We start from the raw sequence: 17,349 nt of genomic DNA on the forward strand, positions 1-17,349 counted from the left end.
GATTTTGTCGACTATGATGGAAAAAGTTTGTTGACTGCGTTTTTTTCACTGGCGGAAACTAAATAAAAACTAAGCTGTGATGACTAAAACTAAGACTAAATATATTGACAATTTCGTCAAAAATAAAAACTAGACTAAAACGTTAGTGAGGGACTAGTGGAGAAGAGAGTCATTTTATGTTTGGTTGCTCTCAGGTGTTGCGTGCTGAAAATAGCAGATCTACAAGCTCACAACGCGTCGCACAACATGTAGATCTGCTATTTTCAGCACACAACCAAGTGTAAAATCGGTCATTACGATGCCATCACAGCCTGCCAAAAAAAAACATTTCAGTTGACTAAATCAACTGTAGATTTAGTCACCTAAAACCTTACGATATCAACTAAAATTAGACTAAAACTAATACTTCTCAGCTGACTAAAGTATGACTAAAACTAAATCACATTTTATTCAAAAGACTATGACTAAAACTAAATCAAAATTTGCTGTCAAAAACAACACTGACTGACTGACTGACTCTCCTTTTGGTACCGTTTCCTCTCTCAGCGGTAAGGTAGAGTTCTCCACCGAACAGATGGGCTTCTTCGGCGGGAAGGCGGAGCCGAGCGACGGCACGCCCATCGACCAGATGGACGAGGCCATGGCGCCCATCGAGGAGATCGACTCGTCCTCGGGAGACGACGACGACGACGAGGGGATGGAGGAGGACCCGGTGGACGCCCCGTGGTTCCCGGCGGGCGGCGTCGTGGACAGCGTGAAGGAGGAGTACCGAGCGGAGGCCGAGGGAGAATACGACGGCGAGCCTCCGTCGTCTCCTCGGCCGCCCAGGGAGGAGTCTCTGTCGGCCCGCCAGCTGAGGATCTGTCTGCTGGCGCTGTGCGGCGGCCTCCACCAGGCCTCCACCCACTTCAACACCAAGGTTAGTATTATAGTTATTATTACTGTGTGGAGGAGGCCTCCACCAGGCCTCCACCCACTTCAACACCAAGGTTATTATTATAGTTATTATTATAGCTGGGTGGAGGAGGCCTCCACCTCGCCTCCACCCACTTCAACACCAAGGTTATTATTATAGTTATTATTATAGTTATGATGGAGGCCTCCACCCACTTCAACACCAAGGTTAGTATTATAGTTATTATTATAGTTATGGTGGAGGCCTCCACCCACTTCAACACCAAGGTTAGTATTATAGTTATTATTATAGTTATGATGGAGGCCTCCACCCACTTCAACACCAAGGTTATTATTATAGTTATTATTATAGTTATGATGGAGGCCTCCACCCACTTCAACACCAAGGTTAGTATTATAGTTATTATTATAGTTATGATGGAGGCCTCCACCCACTTCAACACCAAGGTTAGTATTATAGTTATTATTATAGTTATGGTGGAGGCCTCCACCCACTTCAACACCAAGGTTAGTATCCCATTTAAGCCTAGAATTATTGACTGCTTTAACTATTGAAAAATAGCAGATATACAAGCTCACAGCGCGGCACCGAGTGCCGCGCTTGCGAGCTTGTAGATCTGCTATTTTAGAAAAATCTTGAAAATGTGTGCAAATTGTTCAATATATATATATATATTTTTAAGGCTGGGACTTTAACTGATTAATTGCGATTCATTAATTACAGAAAATGTATGCGATTAAAAGAATTAACGCATTTTAATCGCACTTATTTTTTGCACCACAGAACCACGATTAATTGCGATTAATTAATCACAGAGCCTGTAATTAATTAGATTAAAAATTTTAATCGCATCCCAGCCCTATTATTTTTTCAAAGCAAGCTTTTGTAACTCAAATCTCTGCTTCTGGGGGGTCCCTGGAACAACATATTTTGAGATGGGGGCCCTTCGGACAAATAAATGTAATTTTGGGGATCCTTGACATGAAAAAGTTAGAGAACCACTGGTTTAGACGAAGGAAGTCGGGTCAAAGATCGTGTCAAAGATATTCAAAGACATTTTCACGATTTTTCAAAAATAGCAGATCTACAAGCTCGCAGCGCGGCACTCGGTGCCGCGCTCTGAGCTTGTATATCTGCCATTTTTCAATAGTTAAAGCATGAAATAATGGTTAAAGTGGTTCAAATCTAAGTTCAATGGGGGTGCCGCAAGATAATTTGATAATATTTGGAATTTATTTGGACACTTGAAAAAATATTTAGTATAATTTAAACTTAAAGTTACTTTCAGTCACTTCTAACCAAAATGGCTATTATCTCAACGTTTTCCTCGCAACATAATCACTAAAATATCGTCACTGTCGGGCAGAAACCTCGTATCTCCAAGTTTCAAATGTGTACGTCTTTTGGTAAAGCAAAGCCCTGCTTCATCATCATCAGATGACAGCCGATCTATGTGCTGTTTTCACTAGTTTAGTACATTTTATAGATGACTTTATCTATTACTTTTTATAGATGACTTTATCTATTACTAGGGTAACTTTTCCGCTGTCAATCAATGGGAGTGTGAATCAGTAGGGAAACAATGGGAGTGGGAATCAGTAGGGAAACAATGGGAGTGAGAATCAATAGGGAATCAATTGGTCGAGCTTCACATGACAGTTGAATATAGTCAGCAACCGTCCAGCAAGCACACTCGCAATTTCCAATTGCATATTTCTAGTTTCATCGGTTTTAGTAAACCTCAATAACCTTCGTCATCTCTCCACCCCAGCCACAGATGGTCCTGGCCTGGCTGAAGGAGCGCAGGAAGCAGCTGAAGCAGGAGAGGAGAAAGCAGCAGCCCCAGCCTCCCAGCCTGTGTGAGGGCGAGGTGGAGATGAAGCAGGAGAGGAGAAAGCAGCATCCCCAGCCTCCCAGCCTGTGTGAGGGCGAGGTGGAGATGAAGCAGGAGAGGAGAAAGCAGCATCCCCAGCCTCCCAGCCTGTGTGAGGGCGAGGTGGAGATGCTGGAGTGGGTGTTGTCCATGTGGGAGCAGCAGGCTGCCATCACGGAGAGCAGTCTGTTCCAGAAGGCCACCGTGCTCAGGAAGAAAGGCAGCTTTGGAAGCTCCTTCCGGATCTCCTACGACTGGGCCCTGGGCTTCATGCTGCAGGTAGGACTGGGCCCTGGGCTTCATGTTGCAGGTAGGACTGGGCCCTGGGCTTCATGCTGCAGGTAGGACTGGGCCCTGGGCTTCATGCTGCAGGTAGGACTGGGCCCTGGGCTTCATGTTGCAGGTAGGACTGGGCCCTGGGCTTCATGCTGCAGGTAGGACTGGGCCCTGGGCTTCATGCTGCAGGTAGGACTGGGCCCTGGGCTTCATGTTGCAGGTAGGACTGGGCCCTGGGCTTCATGCTGCAGGTAGGACTGGGCCCTGGGCTTCATGCTGCAGGTAGGACTGGGCCCTGGGCTTCATGCTGCAGGTAGGACTGGGCCCTGGGCTTCATGCTGCAGGTAGGACTGGGCCCTGGGCTTCATGCTGCAGGTAGGACTGGGCTTCATGCTGCAGGTAGGACTGGGCCCTGGGCTTCATGCTGCAGGTAGGACTGGGCCCTGGGCTTCATGCTGCAGGTAGGACTGGGCCCTGGGCTTCATGCTGCAGGTAGGACTGGGCCCTGGGCTTCATGTTGCAGGTAGGACTGGGCCCTGGGCTTCATGCTGCAGGTAGGACTGGGCCCTGGGCTTCATGCTGCAGGTAGGACTGGGCTTCATGCTGCAGGTAGGACTGGGCCCTGGGCTTCATGCTGCAGGTAGGACTGGGCCCTGGGCTTCATGCTGCAGGTAGGACTGGGCCCTGGGCTTCATGTTGCAGGTAGGACTGGGCCCTGGGCTTCATGCTGCAGGTAGGACTGGGCTTCATGCTGCAGGTAGGACTGGGCCCTGGGCTTCATGCTGCAGGTAGGACTGGGCCCTGGGCTTCATGTTGCAGGTAGGACTGGGCCCTGGGCTTCATGTTGCAGGTAGGACTGGGCCCTGGGCTTCATGTTGCAGGTAGGACTGGGCTTCATGCTGCAGGTAGGACTGGGCCCTGGGCTTCATGCTGCAGGTAGGACTGGGCCCTGGGCTTCATGTTGCAGGTAGGACTGGGCCCTGGGCTTCATGCTGCAGGTAGGACTGGGCCCTGGGCTTCATGCTGCAGGTAGGACTGGGCCCTGGGCTTCATGTTGCAGGTAGGACTGGGCCCTGGGCTTCATGTTGCAGGTAGGACTGGGCCCTGGGCTTCATGTTGCAGGTAGGACTGGGCCCTGGGCTTCATGCTGCAGGTAGGACTGGGCCCTGGGCTTCATGCTGCAGGTAGGACTGGGCCCTGGGCTTCATGTTGCAGGTAGGACTGGGCTTCATGCTGCAGGTAGGACTGGGCCCTGGGCTTCATGCTGCAGGTAGGACTGGGCCCTGGGCTTCATGTTGCAGGTAGGACTGGGCCCTGGGCTTCATGCTGCAGGTAGGACTGGGCCCTGGGCTTCATGTTGCAGGTAGGACTGGGCCCTGGGCTTCATGCTGCAGGTAGGACTGGGCCCTGGGCTTCATGCTGCAGGTAGGACTGGGCCCTGGGCTTCATGCTGCAGGTAGGACTGGGCCCTGGGCTTCATGCTGCAGGTAGGACTGGGCCCTGGGCTTCATGCTGCAGGTAGGACTGGGCCCTGGGCTTCATGCTGCAGGTAGGACTGGGCCCTGGGCTTCATGCTGCAGGTAGGACTGGGCTTCATGCTGCAGGTAGGACTGGGCCCTGGGCTTCATGCTGCAGGTAGGACTGGGCCCTGGGCTTCATGCTGCAGGTAGGACTGGGCCCTGGGCTTCATGTTGCAGGTAGGACTGGGCCCTGGGCTTCATGCTGCAGGTAGGACTGGGCCCTGGGCTTCATGCTGCAGGTAGGACTGGGCTTCATGCTGCAGGTAGGACTGGGCCCTGGGCTTCATGCTGCAGGTAGGACTGGGCCCTGGGCTTCATGCTGCAGGTAGGACTGGGCCATGGGCTTCATGCTGCAGGTAGGACTGGGCCCTGGGCTTCATGCTGCAGGTAGGACTGGGCCCTGGGCTTCATGCTGCAGGTAGGACTGGGCCCTGGGCTTCATGCTGCAGGTAGGACTGGGCCCTGGGCTTCATGTTGCAGGTAGGACTGGGCCCTGGGCTTCATGCTGCAGGTAGGACTGGGCCCTGGGCTTCATGCTGCAGGTAGGACTGGGCTTCATGCTGCAGGTAGGACTGGGCCCTGGGCTTCATGCTGCAGGTAGGACTGGGCCCTGGGCTTCATGCTGCAGGTAGGACTGGGCCCTGGGCTTCATGTTGCAGGTAGGACTGGGCCCTGGGCTTCATGCTGCAGGTAGGACTGGGCCCTGGGCTTCATGCTGCAGGTAGGACTGGGCTTCATGCTGCAGGTAGGACTGGGCCCTGGGCTTCATGCTGCAGGTAGGACTGGGCCCTGGGCTTCATGCTGCAGGTAGGACTGGGCCATGGGCTTCATGCTGCAGGTAGGACTGGGCCCTGGGCTTCATGTTGCAGGTAGGACTGGGCCCTGGGCTTCATGCTGCAGGTAGGACTGGGCTTCATGCTGCAGGTAGGACTGGGCCCTGGGCTTCATGCTGCAGGTAGGACTGGGCCCTGGGCTTCATGTTGCAGGTAGGACTGGGCCCTGGGCTTCATGTTGCAGGTAGGACTGGGCTTCATGCTGCAGGTAGGACTGGGCCCTGGGCTTCATGCTGCAGGTAGGACTGGGCCCTGGGCTTCATGTTGCAGGTAGGACTGGGCCCTGGGCTTCATGCTGCAGGTAGGACTGGGCCCTGGGCTTCATGCTGCAGGTAGGACTGGGCCCTGGGCTTCATGTTGCAGGTAGGACTGGGCTTCATGCTGCAGGTAGGACTGGGCCCTGGGCTTCATGCTGCAGGTAGGACTGGGCCCTGGGCTTCATGTTGCAGGTAGGACTGGGCCCTGGGCTTCATGCTGCAGGTAGGACTGGGCCCTGGGCTTCATGTTGCAGGTAGGACTGGGCCCTGGGCTTCATGCTGCAGGTAGGACTGGGCCCTGGGCTTCATGCTGCAGGTAGGACTGGGCCCTGGGCTTCATGCTGCAGGTAGGACTGGGCCCTGGGCTTCATGCTGCAGGTAGGACTGGGCCCTGGGCTTCATGCTGCAGGTAGGACTGGGCCCTGGGCTTCATGCTGCAGGTAGGACTGGGCCCTGGCAGTGTTGATTTCGTCAACTAAAACTATGACGAAAAATGTTTGTCGACTGCGTTTTTTGCACTGACAAAAACTAAATAAAAACTAAGCTGTGATGACTAAAACTAAGACTAAACATATTGACAATTTCGTCAACAAAATAAAAACTAGACTAAAACGTTAGTGGAGAAGAGAGTCATTTTATGTTTGGTTGCACTCAGGTGGTGTTGCGTGCTGAAAGATCGGCTATTTTCAGCATGCAACCAAGTGTAAAATCAGTCATTACAATGCCATCAAGGCCTTCCAAAATACATTTCAGTTGACTAAATCAACTGTAGATTTAGTCGCCCTTAAGTCTTATGATATTTAGTCGACTAAAATTAGACTAAATCTAAAACTTTTCAGGTGACTAAATCAAATCACTGTGTCCTAACAACAACAACAACAACAACAACAAAAAAGCAGTTTATGCTTGAACTAGGGCATTAACGACTTGTGATTTTTGCAAGTCGACTCGACTCAATAAAAAGTTGAGTTGAAGTCGAGATGTGATAACGTCATCACATCTCACACGACCCCCGAATTATTTTTCTGGGTCCCCAGATGATTAACTTGATGTGCAACATTGTTTTCTCACTCAACTGTAAACAATCCAACATAAAGTTTAAGTGTATAGAGGGTATCTTCACATTTCTAAAGTGCCAATTTAACTCCTCTACTGCCATTTTGAATATGCCTTCTTTGGGATCTCCCCGCCAGAAGTCTCCATAGACTTCCATGTAATTTATAGTGCACAGATCATGCACGCCCATGCACAGATCATGCACCATGTTTGTGCAGTTTGTTCACAGCTTTCAAACAAAAAAATCCGATTGGAAATCCGTTCAGGCATTCTTTCTTGAGATAATAGCCATTATGTTTTACATGTTATGTAAGCAAAGATGGCTGCCCTGTATGAAAGATGGGGTTGTATGGGGGTGGAACATGCAAAATCGCGATTGAAATCATGTTCACTAGATTTAATGGGGTCCAAAGATATGTTTAAAAAAAAAAGAAATTTTTTTTTTTTTTAAACTTGTCAAACTCGTCATAAGCAGAGTGGACACATAACTATAACTCTTCAAACTAGTCATATGCAGTGGATGAGTTAAGGACTTTTTAATACCTCTAAAATGGCAAATCAAACATTGTCCATACTGTCAAATATATAGAGACAGTAATTGTGAAAATAGCCGATCTAAATGCTCACAACGCCTCGCGTCGCGAGGCGTTGTGAGCATGTAGATTGGCTATTTTCACAATAGAAAGTATTTGTTTTTTTCAACTTCGACTTTCGACATTCTCTGGTGGGAGTTAGGGCTGTCACAATTATTACATAATCGCCTAATCGCAATTATTTGACATAATCGTGATTATTTTTCATAATCGTCATAATCGTTTCCATGTTGAAAAATGTTCATATATTATTTTTAAAGTCAAAAACAGTGGAAATAGCAGATCTACAAGGTTGTAGATCTGCTATTGTAGATCGGCTATTTCCACTATCAATGTTCTTTTTTAAGTATAAAGTTGTCAAATATGTCAGTAATTTCTTTGTATATTTAGGTTATGTGTCATATCTACCATGTGCAACTTCAAAGCCTACAAGCCAAACAGAAATGTAATTGTCAACGACAAAAACACAATTAAATTGTCAATCGCAATTATTTGAGTGACAATTAATCGTCATGTAAAATGTCATAATCGTGACAGCCCTAGTGGGAGTCGACTTGTGTAATGAAGTTGACTGAATCGACTTGTCGACTTTTTCGTTAATGCCCTAGCTTGAACCCCCTGTGTGTTCTGTGTTGCAGCATGACCTGGGCCTGCGGAGGCCGGGCAGGCGGCCCACGTTGAGCCGCGTGCTGCCCCCCTCTCTGGAGGAGCGGGCGCGGAGCTTCTGCCAGTTCACCCAGAGACACATCGCGGGCAGCAGGCTGCCCCCCCGCGCCGTGGCCGCCATGGACGAGCTGTGCCTGTTCGTGGACTTCGGCCTCCTGCAGGACGGCTGCAGCACCGCCCAGAGGGTGGAGGCCCTGAGGCTGTGCGGCTCCGGCTGTCCCATGCTCACCCTCTACCTGACCGTGCTGTCTGATGGCACCGTGCTGCCAGGTTAGTGTCCCATGCTCACCCTCTACCTGACCGTGTTGTCTGACGGCACCGTGCTGCCAGGTTAGTGTCCCATGCTCACCCTCTACCTGACCGTGTTGTCTGACGGCACCGTGCTGCCAGGTTAGTGCTGTCCCATGCTCACCCTCTACCTGACCGTGTTGTCTGACGGCACCGTGCTGCCAGGTTAGTGTCCCATGCTCACCCTCTACCTGACCGTGTTGTCTGATGGCACCGTGCTGCCAGGTTAGTGCTGTCCCATGCTCACCCTCTACCTGACCGTGCTGTCTGATGGCACCGTGCTGCCAGGTTAGTGTCCCATGCTCACCCTCTACCTGACCGTGCTGTCTGACGGCACCGTGCTGCCAGGTTAGTGCTGTCCCATGCTCACCCTCTACCTGACCGTGTTGTCTGACGGCACCGTGCTGCCAGGTTAGTGCTGTCCATGCTCACCCTCTACCTGACCGTGCTGTCTGACGGCACCGTGCTGCCAGGTTAGTGTCCCATGCTCACCCTCTACCTGACGGTGTTGTCTGATGGCACCGTGCTGCCAGGTTAGTGTCCCATGCTCACCCTCTACCTGACCGTGCTGTCTGACGGCACCGTGCTGCCAGGTTAGTGTCCCATGCTCACCCTCTACCTGACCGTGTTGTCTGATGGCACCGTGCTGCCAGGTTAGTGTCCCATGCTCACCCTCTACCTGACCGTGCTGTCTGACGGCACTGTGCTGCCAGGTTAGTGCTGTCCCATGCTCACCCTCTACCTGACCGTGTTGTCTGATGGCACCGTGCTGCCAGGTTAGTGCTGTCCCATGCTCACCCTCTACCTGACCGTGTTGTCTGATGGCACCGTGCTGCCAGGTTAGTGCTGTCCCATGCTCACCCTCTACCTGACGGTGTTGTCTGACGGCACCGTGCTGCCAGGTTAGTGCTGTCCCATGCTCACCCTCTACCTGACCGTGTTGTCTGACGGCACCGTGCTGCCAGGTTAGTGCTGTCCCATGCTCACCCTCTACCTGACGGTGTTGTCTGACGGCACCGTGCTGCCAGGTTAGTGCTGTCCCATGCTCACCCTCTACCTGACGGTGTTGTCTGACGGCACCGTGCTGCCAGGTTAGTGCTGTCCCATGCTCACCCTCTACCTGACGGTGTTGTCTGACGGCACCGTGCTGCCAGGTTAGTGCTGTCCCATGCTCACTCTCTACCTGACGGTGTTGTCTGACGGCACCGTGCTGCCAGGTTAGTGCTGTCCCATGCTCACCCTCTACCTTACCGTGTTGTCTGATGGCACCGTGCTGCCAGGTTAGTGCTGTCCATGCTCATCCTCTACCTGACCGTGTTGTCTGATGGCACCGTGCTGCCAGGTTAGTGCTGTCCCATGCTCACCCTCTACCTGACCGTGTTGTCTGACGGCACCGTGCTGCCAGGTTAGTGTCCCATGCTCACCCTCTACCTGACCGTGTTGTCTGACGGCACCGTGCTGCCAGGTTAGTGTCCCATGCTCACCCTCTACTTGACCGTGTTGTCTGACGGCACCGTGCTGCCAGGTTAGTGCTGTCCCATGCTCACCCTCTACCTGACCGTGCTGTCTGACGGCACCGTGCTGCCAGGTTAGTGCTGTCCATGCTCACCCTCTACCTGACCGTGTTGTCTGACGGCACCGTGCTGCCAGGTTAGTGTCCCATGCTCACCCTCTACCTGACCGTGTTGTCTGACGGCACCGTGCTGCCAGGTTAGTGTCCCATGCTCACCCTCTACTTGACCGTGTTGTCTGACGGCACCGTGCTGCCAGGTTAGTGCTGTCCCATGCTCACCCTCTACCTGACCGTGTTGTCTGACGGCACCGTGCTGCCAGGTTAGTGCTGTCCCATGCTCACCCTCTACCTGACCGTGTTGTCTGACGGCACCGTGCTGCCAGGTTAGTGTCCCATGCTCACCCTCTACTTGACCGTGTTGTCTGACGGCACCGTGCTGCCAGGTTAGTGCTGTCCATGATCCAGGGTTCCCACGGTCATGAAATTCCTGGAAATATTTTGAAATTAGAAAAATATTTTTTCCAGTACTGGAAAAGTTTTGGAATTTATCAAGGGTCCTGGAAAAAATAGCTATGCATTGTCTTTGGTTATTGATTTTGTTAATACCTCTGAAATGACAAATTAAACATGGGCCAAATTGTCAAATATTAGAGGCAGAAATTGTGAAAATAGTGAGCATGTAGATCGGCTATTTTCACAATAGAACCGTGTTATACAAAATTCCTCAACTCTTAGTGCTCGTCAGGATGGGTGTCCCCAGTTAAAACATGATTATTTCGGGGGTCACAGCCTGAAAAGGTTGAGAACCACTGGCATAAACTACCTGTCTTTGGGCATTGCGCATAGGAGTAAGCGACCTGTTATTGAGCTGAATTGTTGTTATATAGTCCTGGAAATTGGGTTAATTATTCTGGAAAGGTTTTGGAAATGTTTTGGAAATGAATTGGTAAAAATGTGTGGGAACCCTGATGATCTCTTTTAGCCATTATTCTACTGGTTTACTAATGTGATTATTTGAATAATAATTACACTGTTTTTTTGCACGCAGACTTGAAGCCATGTACAGTATGCCTGCTATCTATGCAGGCTGATACTTTCATGTAGTCTAGATTTTAATATTGATTTTGTGTGTAATTTTATTAACACTGATCACACTGAGTTTTAATGTTTCTCTTCTTTTTTTAGCTTGAATTGTGCAAAAATAGTGAAGATAGCCAATTTACTACTAGCTCGCTTAATAATATACTTGCATAATAACATACCCAAAATGGAGAATGTTTTATCACAATCGATTAGTTTAACCCTTTATCTGCCAGAGTTAAAGGACAAAGACAGAATTCATTTGCAACTTTGTGTAAACAGAGCTACAGTATGTCGCATTGTGTCATTGTATATACAGTATATATATATATATATATATATATATATACATATATATATATATATATATATATATATATATATATATATATATACAGTATATATACACATAAAGCTTTTGGAACAAATAGGAGCATTGTTTTTTTGTCAATACAATTCAGATAGTATAAAGAAAAAAACTAAAGACTCAGATTTAAAATGCATTTAAAGGTAGCGGCTCTTTTTCATACTGCATGTGCAGTAGGTCTGGATGTCAATCCATGGTTTGTAGTCCATGGTTGTGTTCCAGTCTCTAGCATTATTTTATCGCAACACTGATCAACCGTCCCGGGGACGACCCAGCCACGGTTGATCAGACCGCAATCTGATCAACCGATTGCTGCCGGGGGACGCTGTGGGCACTGGGGGCGTGTTCCTCCCTCCGCGTCATCAGCGCCCACACCCTAGGTGGGGTTGGCAATAGGGCCTTTCTGTGTGGAGTTTGCATGTTCTCCCCGTGTCTCCTACAGTTGATACCCTCACAAAAACATGCAGTAATCCTGGTCTCAATAATGCCTCCCCCTTGCCAGCCGGGGCGCCTGATGGAAGGGAAAGGAACTGGTTGGAATAACTTGTTCCTTCCACGCGTCCAAACCAGGGAAATCTCCACTCTCAGGTGAAAAGAAGCAACTTGGGCTCCTCATGCATCATGCAAGGAAGCATGAGTTCAGTCCGTTGTCTCCCCAGGTGCGGCAGAGGGAGAGCAGAGCCCAGGATTACATAGGCAATTGGCACTGGGTGAAAAATGGGTTACAAAATCGTGGGATAAAAATTATAGAAAAGATCAGACCGCAACTAAACCGTCATTATCCCTCTGCTGCCCCCGGCAGGTCTGGTGCTGTTGAGGAGCCCTCGCTTGTGGCCCGCGGTGACCAACTCCCTCCTGGTGGAGGCGCGTCCGGGCGCCTTCAGCCCCGAGGACGGCGTGGAGCTGTGGACGCGCGCCGTGTGGCGCCGCCACCTCTCCTCCGCGGCCCAGGGTGGCCCGGGGCGGCCCAGGAAGAACCTGCTGGTGCTGGACGGGCACCGCGAGCACCTGGGCCAGATGTTCCTGAGCGCGCTGGGCGCCTGCGCCACGCTGCCCGCCGTGGTGCCCGCCGGCTGCAGCCACCGCCTGCAGCCGCTGGACATGTGCCTGCGCCCCGCGCTGCAGCGCTTCCTGCTCCACCGCTGGGACCGCGCCATGCAGGAACCCCTGGAGGTAAGGATCGACGTTTTCTTACAATTTACAATTTAGGCATTTAGCAGACGCTAATAGGCCTAGAATTATTGAATGCTTTAGCTATTGAAAAATAGCAGATATACAAGCTCGCAGCGCGGCACCGAGTGCTGCACTGCGAGCTTGTAGATCTGCTATTTTTTTAAACCGTGATATATACAGCATATATATATATATATATATATATATATATATATATATATATATCTTTTTTTTGGGCAAGTCTTTGAATATATCTTTTTGAAAGCGAACATTTGTAACTCAAATATTTGCTTCTGGGGGTCCCTGATACAATATTTTGAGATGGGGGGGTCCCTGGAACAACATATTTTGAGATGGGGGTCCGTGGCCAAATACATGTAGTTTTGGGAGTCCTTGGCATGGAACCCCTGGAGGTAGGCCCGTCACAATTATTACATAATCATCTAATTATTTTTGTCATAATTGTCAATCGATTACATGTTGAAAATGTTTCATATATTTTCAAACAGTTTCAAAAAAAGTGGAAATAGCAGATATACAAGCTCAGAACGCGCCGCGATGCGACCCGTTGTGAGCTTGTAGGTCGGCTATTTCCAGTAAAATAAATATAAATGGTCAAACCTCATGGAGTCTTGAAGTTTTATTCTTGAATAATCAAAAAGCAATATTAATTTGTTAGTCAACTAAATTGATTAGACAAGTAGGGATGGATCTCGAAAAAAGGGTAGCTTGATAAACTGATAACAGATTTATTGAGTACCGGGTATCAATAAGCTTTGGGCTTATCAAGCTTGTTCTCAAGTATAGCAGCCCATGACGTCATGTTTAAACAATCAAGACAAGAGGCAATCAAGAAATGATTACAGTACTATTCATAATATAAAGCCATTTAACACTTATTGCACATTAATGAATGATTGTTCTAATAACATTTAATGATCATAATATGTGTTACTTTTGTACATTTTCATCTTCATAGATGGTGGTCAGCCACAATCTCAGTCACAACAACTGGCCAACAAAAAAAGATACCAGTTCTGTTCGGAATTTTCCGTCTCACATCTTTTCACAAAATATTCTAAAACGCTCAATAGTGGGCTCGATAAAAGCCCGCCTCAATAAGCAGGATCGATAAGGAGCTCATTATCAATAAAAATTAACCAGCTCCATCCCTACCTACAAGCTCACAGGATTTGCTATTTCCGCAGGATGTGGCGTCAACGGAGCAGCTGGAGCTGAGCGTGTGCCACCTGCTGGTGGACTGTGTGTTGGAGGCTCTGAGCCGCCTCTCCTCCCACAAACACCTCCTGAAGAGCAGCTTCCATCTGGCTGGCATCCTCCCTGCAGCAGGTATTTCATGCTTTAACTAGCCATAAATCATAACTCTTAATAATGAATTGCATTTTATAGCGCTTTTCCAAGTGCACAAAGCGCTTTACAACGGTTCATTCATTCATACATTGGGAAGTGAAGCGGCGAACATTCGACGCCAGCGTCCTCACTTCCCACATTCACACTACCTCTACCTCTTGTAGAGGTAGTTTATATTGGGACATTACTCTCTACAAGAGTTATAAAGGGGAGTCAGAACGCTCTTGCTGGGTGAGCCCTAACGTCCATGTTCGGCTCAAAACATGTACACGTCAATATATAAGGTGCTCACCGCATTGTCGAAACTCTTCTACCGTCCCGTCCACTCGTCGCGGCATGTGTTAGTCCATATGTCTTCCAATAAATTAATGTTGGGGGTAAACGTCCCAATGTAAACTACCTCTACAAGAGTTATGATTTATGGCTAATGCTTTAACTATCTGCTGGTAGACTGTGTGGCAGAGGCTGTGAGGCTGAAAACTGTATTTACTCTATGGACCCCCTTTGTGTCTGGAATATGTTTGAATTGAATTGAATTGAATTGAATTGAATTTAGCAATTCTGTATCTTTGGGTAAACTGTTTAATTTAGTTTCATCTTTTCCTACCATAGAAGGCCAGGAGGAGAAGCAGAGCCCTGAGGAGGTGCAGGCGCGGCTCCTCCATGGCCTCTGGGGGGCGCTGGTGGGACGAGAGGCTGTGGAGGGAGGGGAGGAGGAGGCCACCGATGAACTGGACGAGGAGGAAGAGGAGGAGGAGAAGGTAAAGAGTGGACCATACGGTGATAAATATCCTCGAGATGATACAATGTCCAGGGTTCCCACGGTCATGAAATTCCTGGACATATTTTGAAATTAGAAGAAAAAAAATCCAATACTGGAAAAGTTTTGGAATTGATCAAGGGTCCTGGAAGGTCCTGGAAAAAAATAGCTTTGCATTGTCTTTGGTTATTGATTTTGTTAATACCTCTGAAATGACAAATTAAACATGGGCCAATTTGTCCATCCATCCATCCATCTTCAACCGCTTATCCGGAATCGGGTCTAACAGTTCCAACTGAGACCTCCAGATTTCCTTATCCCGAGCAACTTCCTCCACTCCCTCAGGGAGTATACCGAGGCGTTCCCAAGCCAGTTTGGAGATATAATCCCTCCATCTGATCTTTGGTCTAGTACGGATGCATCCGTACTAGATGCCCGAACCACCTAAGCTGACTCCTTTCCAAGTGTAGGAGCAGCGGTTCTACTCCAAGTCTCTCTCGGGTGACAATATTCGAGGCAGAAATTGTGAAAATAGCAGATCTACATGCTCACAACGCCTCGCAACGCATGTTATACAAAATTCCTCAACTCTTAGTGCTCGTCAGGGTTGAGAACCACTGGCATACACTACCTGTCTTTTGGCACTGCGAATAGGAGTAAGCGACTCGTTATTGAGCTGAATTATTGTTATATAGTCCTGGAAATTGGGTTAAATATTCTGGAAAAGTTTTGGAAATTAATTGGTAAAAATGTGTGGGAACCCTGAATGTCTCCACGATATGCCTTTTCAGAGATATCCTATAGATTGATTGATTGATTGATTGAAGACTTTATTAGAAGTTTGCATAGGAAAAGGTACAGTTTCATGACGGTACAGTTCACTGGTACAAGGTCTACTAAAAGGAGATCCTAGAAAAGACTAAGCTTATTTCCACAGGAAACCATTTAAGTATATCATATAACATTGAATGACAGACAAATAGAACACAGTACTATGCAGTAGATATAGTCAGGGAAAAAAGAAAGAATAAACAAAAAACAGTAAGTCTATACAAACAGTAAGTATATACAAAGAAGAAAGGGTCAGGGAAGGGTAGGGTTAGGTTTGTTTTTACCAGTTGCGAACGGCTGCCGCCTGTAGGTTTTTCAGGGCGATTTTAAAGGATGCTAGGGATCCATACTCCTTTATGGCCTCTGGTAAGGTGTTCCACATTTTGGTGGTATAGCAGAAGAACGAGTTTGACCCTTTGTTGGATTTGACTCTGGGATATCGTGATACAATGAGGGAGCCTTATAAAAGAATCCTGTGGAATTGTTAATACAGAGATTCACTGCTGAATTTAATTTAAACCTGTGTTTTGGTCTAGATCAGTAATTCTGAACTCTAACATGTCAAGGTTAACTCTGACGCTCTGACTCCCTTATGGGTCCATTTAGTTTCATGTGTATACTGTCAGTTACATATACTTGTAAGGGTCAATTTAGACGCTCCCAAAAGGAACCCAGAGAGTCCCTGGACCCCACTTTGAGGACCTCTGGTCTAAATGTTCTGTTACTCCTTTTTCCTTTCGTGTTTGTTACCTTACAGGTGGTTGTGCTTGAAAAATAACCATGAAAACCAACATGAAAAAAGAATTGTGATAAGATCTTGTATCGTGATTAGGGATGGAGCTCGTTATTTTTTATTGATAATGAGCGCCTTATTGATCCTGCTTATTGAGGCGGGCTTTTATCGAGCCCACTATTGAGCGTTTTCTAATATGTTGTGGAAAGATATGAGATGACAAATTCAGAACATAACTGATATATCTTTTTATTGGCCCATTGTTGCGACTGTGAGTTTGTTGCTGACCACCATCTATGAAGATAGTGTGCAATTAGTGTGCAATAAGTGTTAAATGGCTTTATATTATGGATAGTACTGTAATCAGTTCTTGATTGCCTCTTATCTTGATTGTTTAAACATGTCATCTTGGGCCGCTATGCTCCATAACAAGCTTGATAAGCCCAAAGCTTATTGATACCGGGTACTCTATGAATCTGTTATTGGGATATCGAGCTACCCTTGTTTAGGGCTCCATCACTAATCGTGATACAGCTTGGGAAAATATTGCAATATTGTATTTTTTCCATATCACCCACCTCTAGGAGGAGGAGGAGGAGGACGCCAAAGAAGGAGAGGAGGAGGAGGTAAGGGAGGAGAGGAAGGAGCCAGGAGAGGAGAGAAGAGAGGAGGCGAGCACGAGGACGGGCGAAGAACCAACAACCACAACTAAGGAGGAGGAGGAGGAGGTAAAGACACAAACCAGCGAGGAGACGGTGAAAACGGGGAGAGATGGAGAGGAAATGGAGGAGGAGATGAAGACAGACGGGGAGGGAACCACGGAGGAACACAGAGAGACAGTTCCTACGTGTCCTTCAGCAAAAAGCACTTAAAGGACAACTTTGTTTTGTTTTTTACAACAAGGGTTCATATTTTAGATTGTAATTAGAGAAAAGAAAAGATGAGTGTTAGAATGTGTTCATTTACTGCTTTCTGTCATTTTAGCGATTTTAATGACCTTGATTTCAGTGGGTGGGGGCATGCGTGCAAGTGGCTAAATGTGTCTTTTTAGACGCAATAAGCCCATTCCCAAGATGCACCACAATCCTTCATGGGCAGATGTGACTTATGGGGCTAGTAGTGTTACTGTAAATAGTAACTAGACCAGATGCAATTGGAAATTGCAAGTGTGGTTGCTGACAGTTGCTGAGGTGACTATATTCTGCAGTAAGCTAACTGTCATGTGAAGCTCGACTAATTGATT

The 17,349-nt window shown here is 48.1% G+C and overlaps 1 protein-coding gene across 1 annotated transcript in view; it reads left to right on the forward strand.

The window, feature by feature from the left end:
* Positions 1-16,151, forward strand: part of LOC308300324 (uncharacterized protein) — a gene marked incomplete at its 3' end in the record, with an annotated part of 68,154 nt that extends 52,003 nt beyond the window's left edge. Inside the window, exons 26-32 of the mRNA XM_080744140.1 lie at positions 547-919; positions 2,688-3,068; positions 7,963-8,260; positions 12,041-12,411; positions 13,620-13,761; positions 14,395-14,543; positions 16,131-16,151. Coding sequence (XP_080600266.1) covers positions 547-919; positions 2,688-3,068; positions 7,963-8,260; positions 12,041-12,411; positions 13,620-13,761; positions 14,395-14,543; positions 16,131-16,151 — 1,735 coding nt within the window. The remainder of the gene's footprint in view (positions 1-546; positions 920-2,687; positions 3,069-7,962; positions 8,261-12,040; positions 12,412-13,619; positions 13,762-14,394; positions 14,544-16,130) is intronic.
* Positions 16,152-17,349: the final 1,198 nt, after the last annotated feature.

Source organism: Nannobrachium achirus, assembly GCF_963921795.1.
Source record: "Nannobrachium achirus genome assembly, chromosome: 2".
Classification (NCBI taxonomy): domain Eukaryota; kingdom Metazoa; phylum Chordata; class Actinopteri; order Myctophiformes; family Myctophidae; genus Nannobrachium; species Nannobrachium achirus.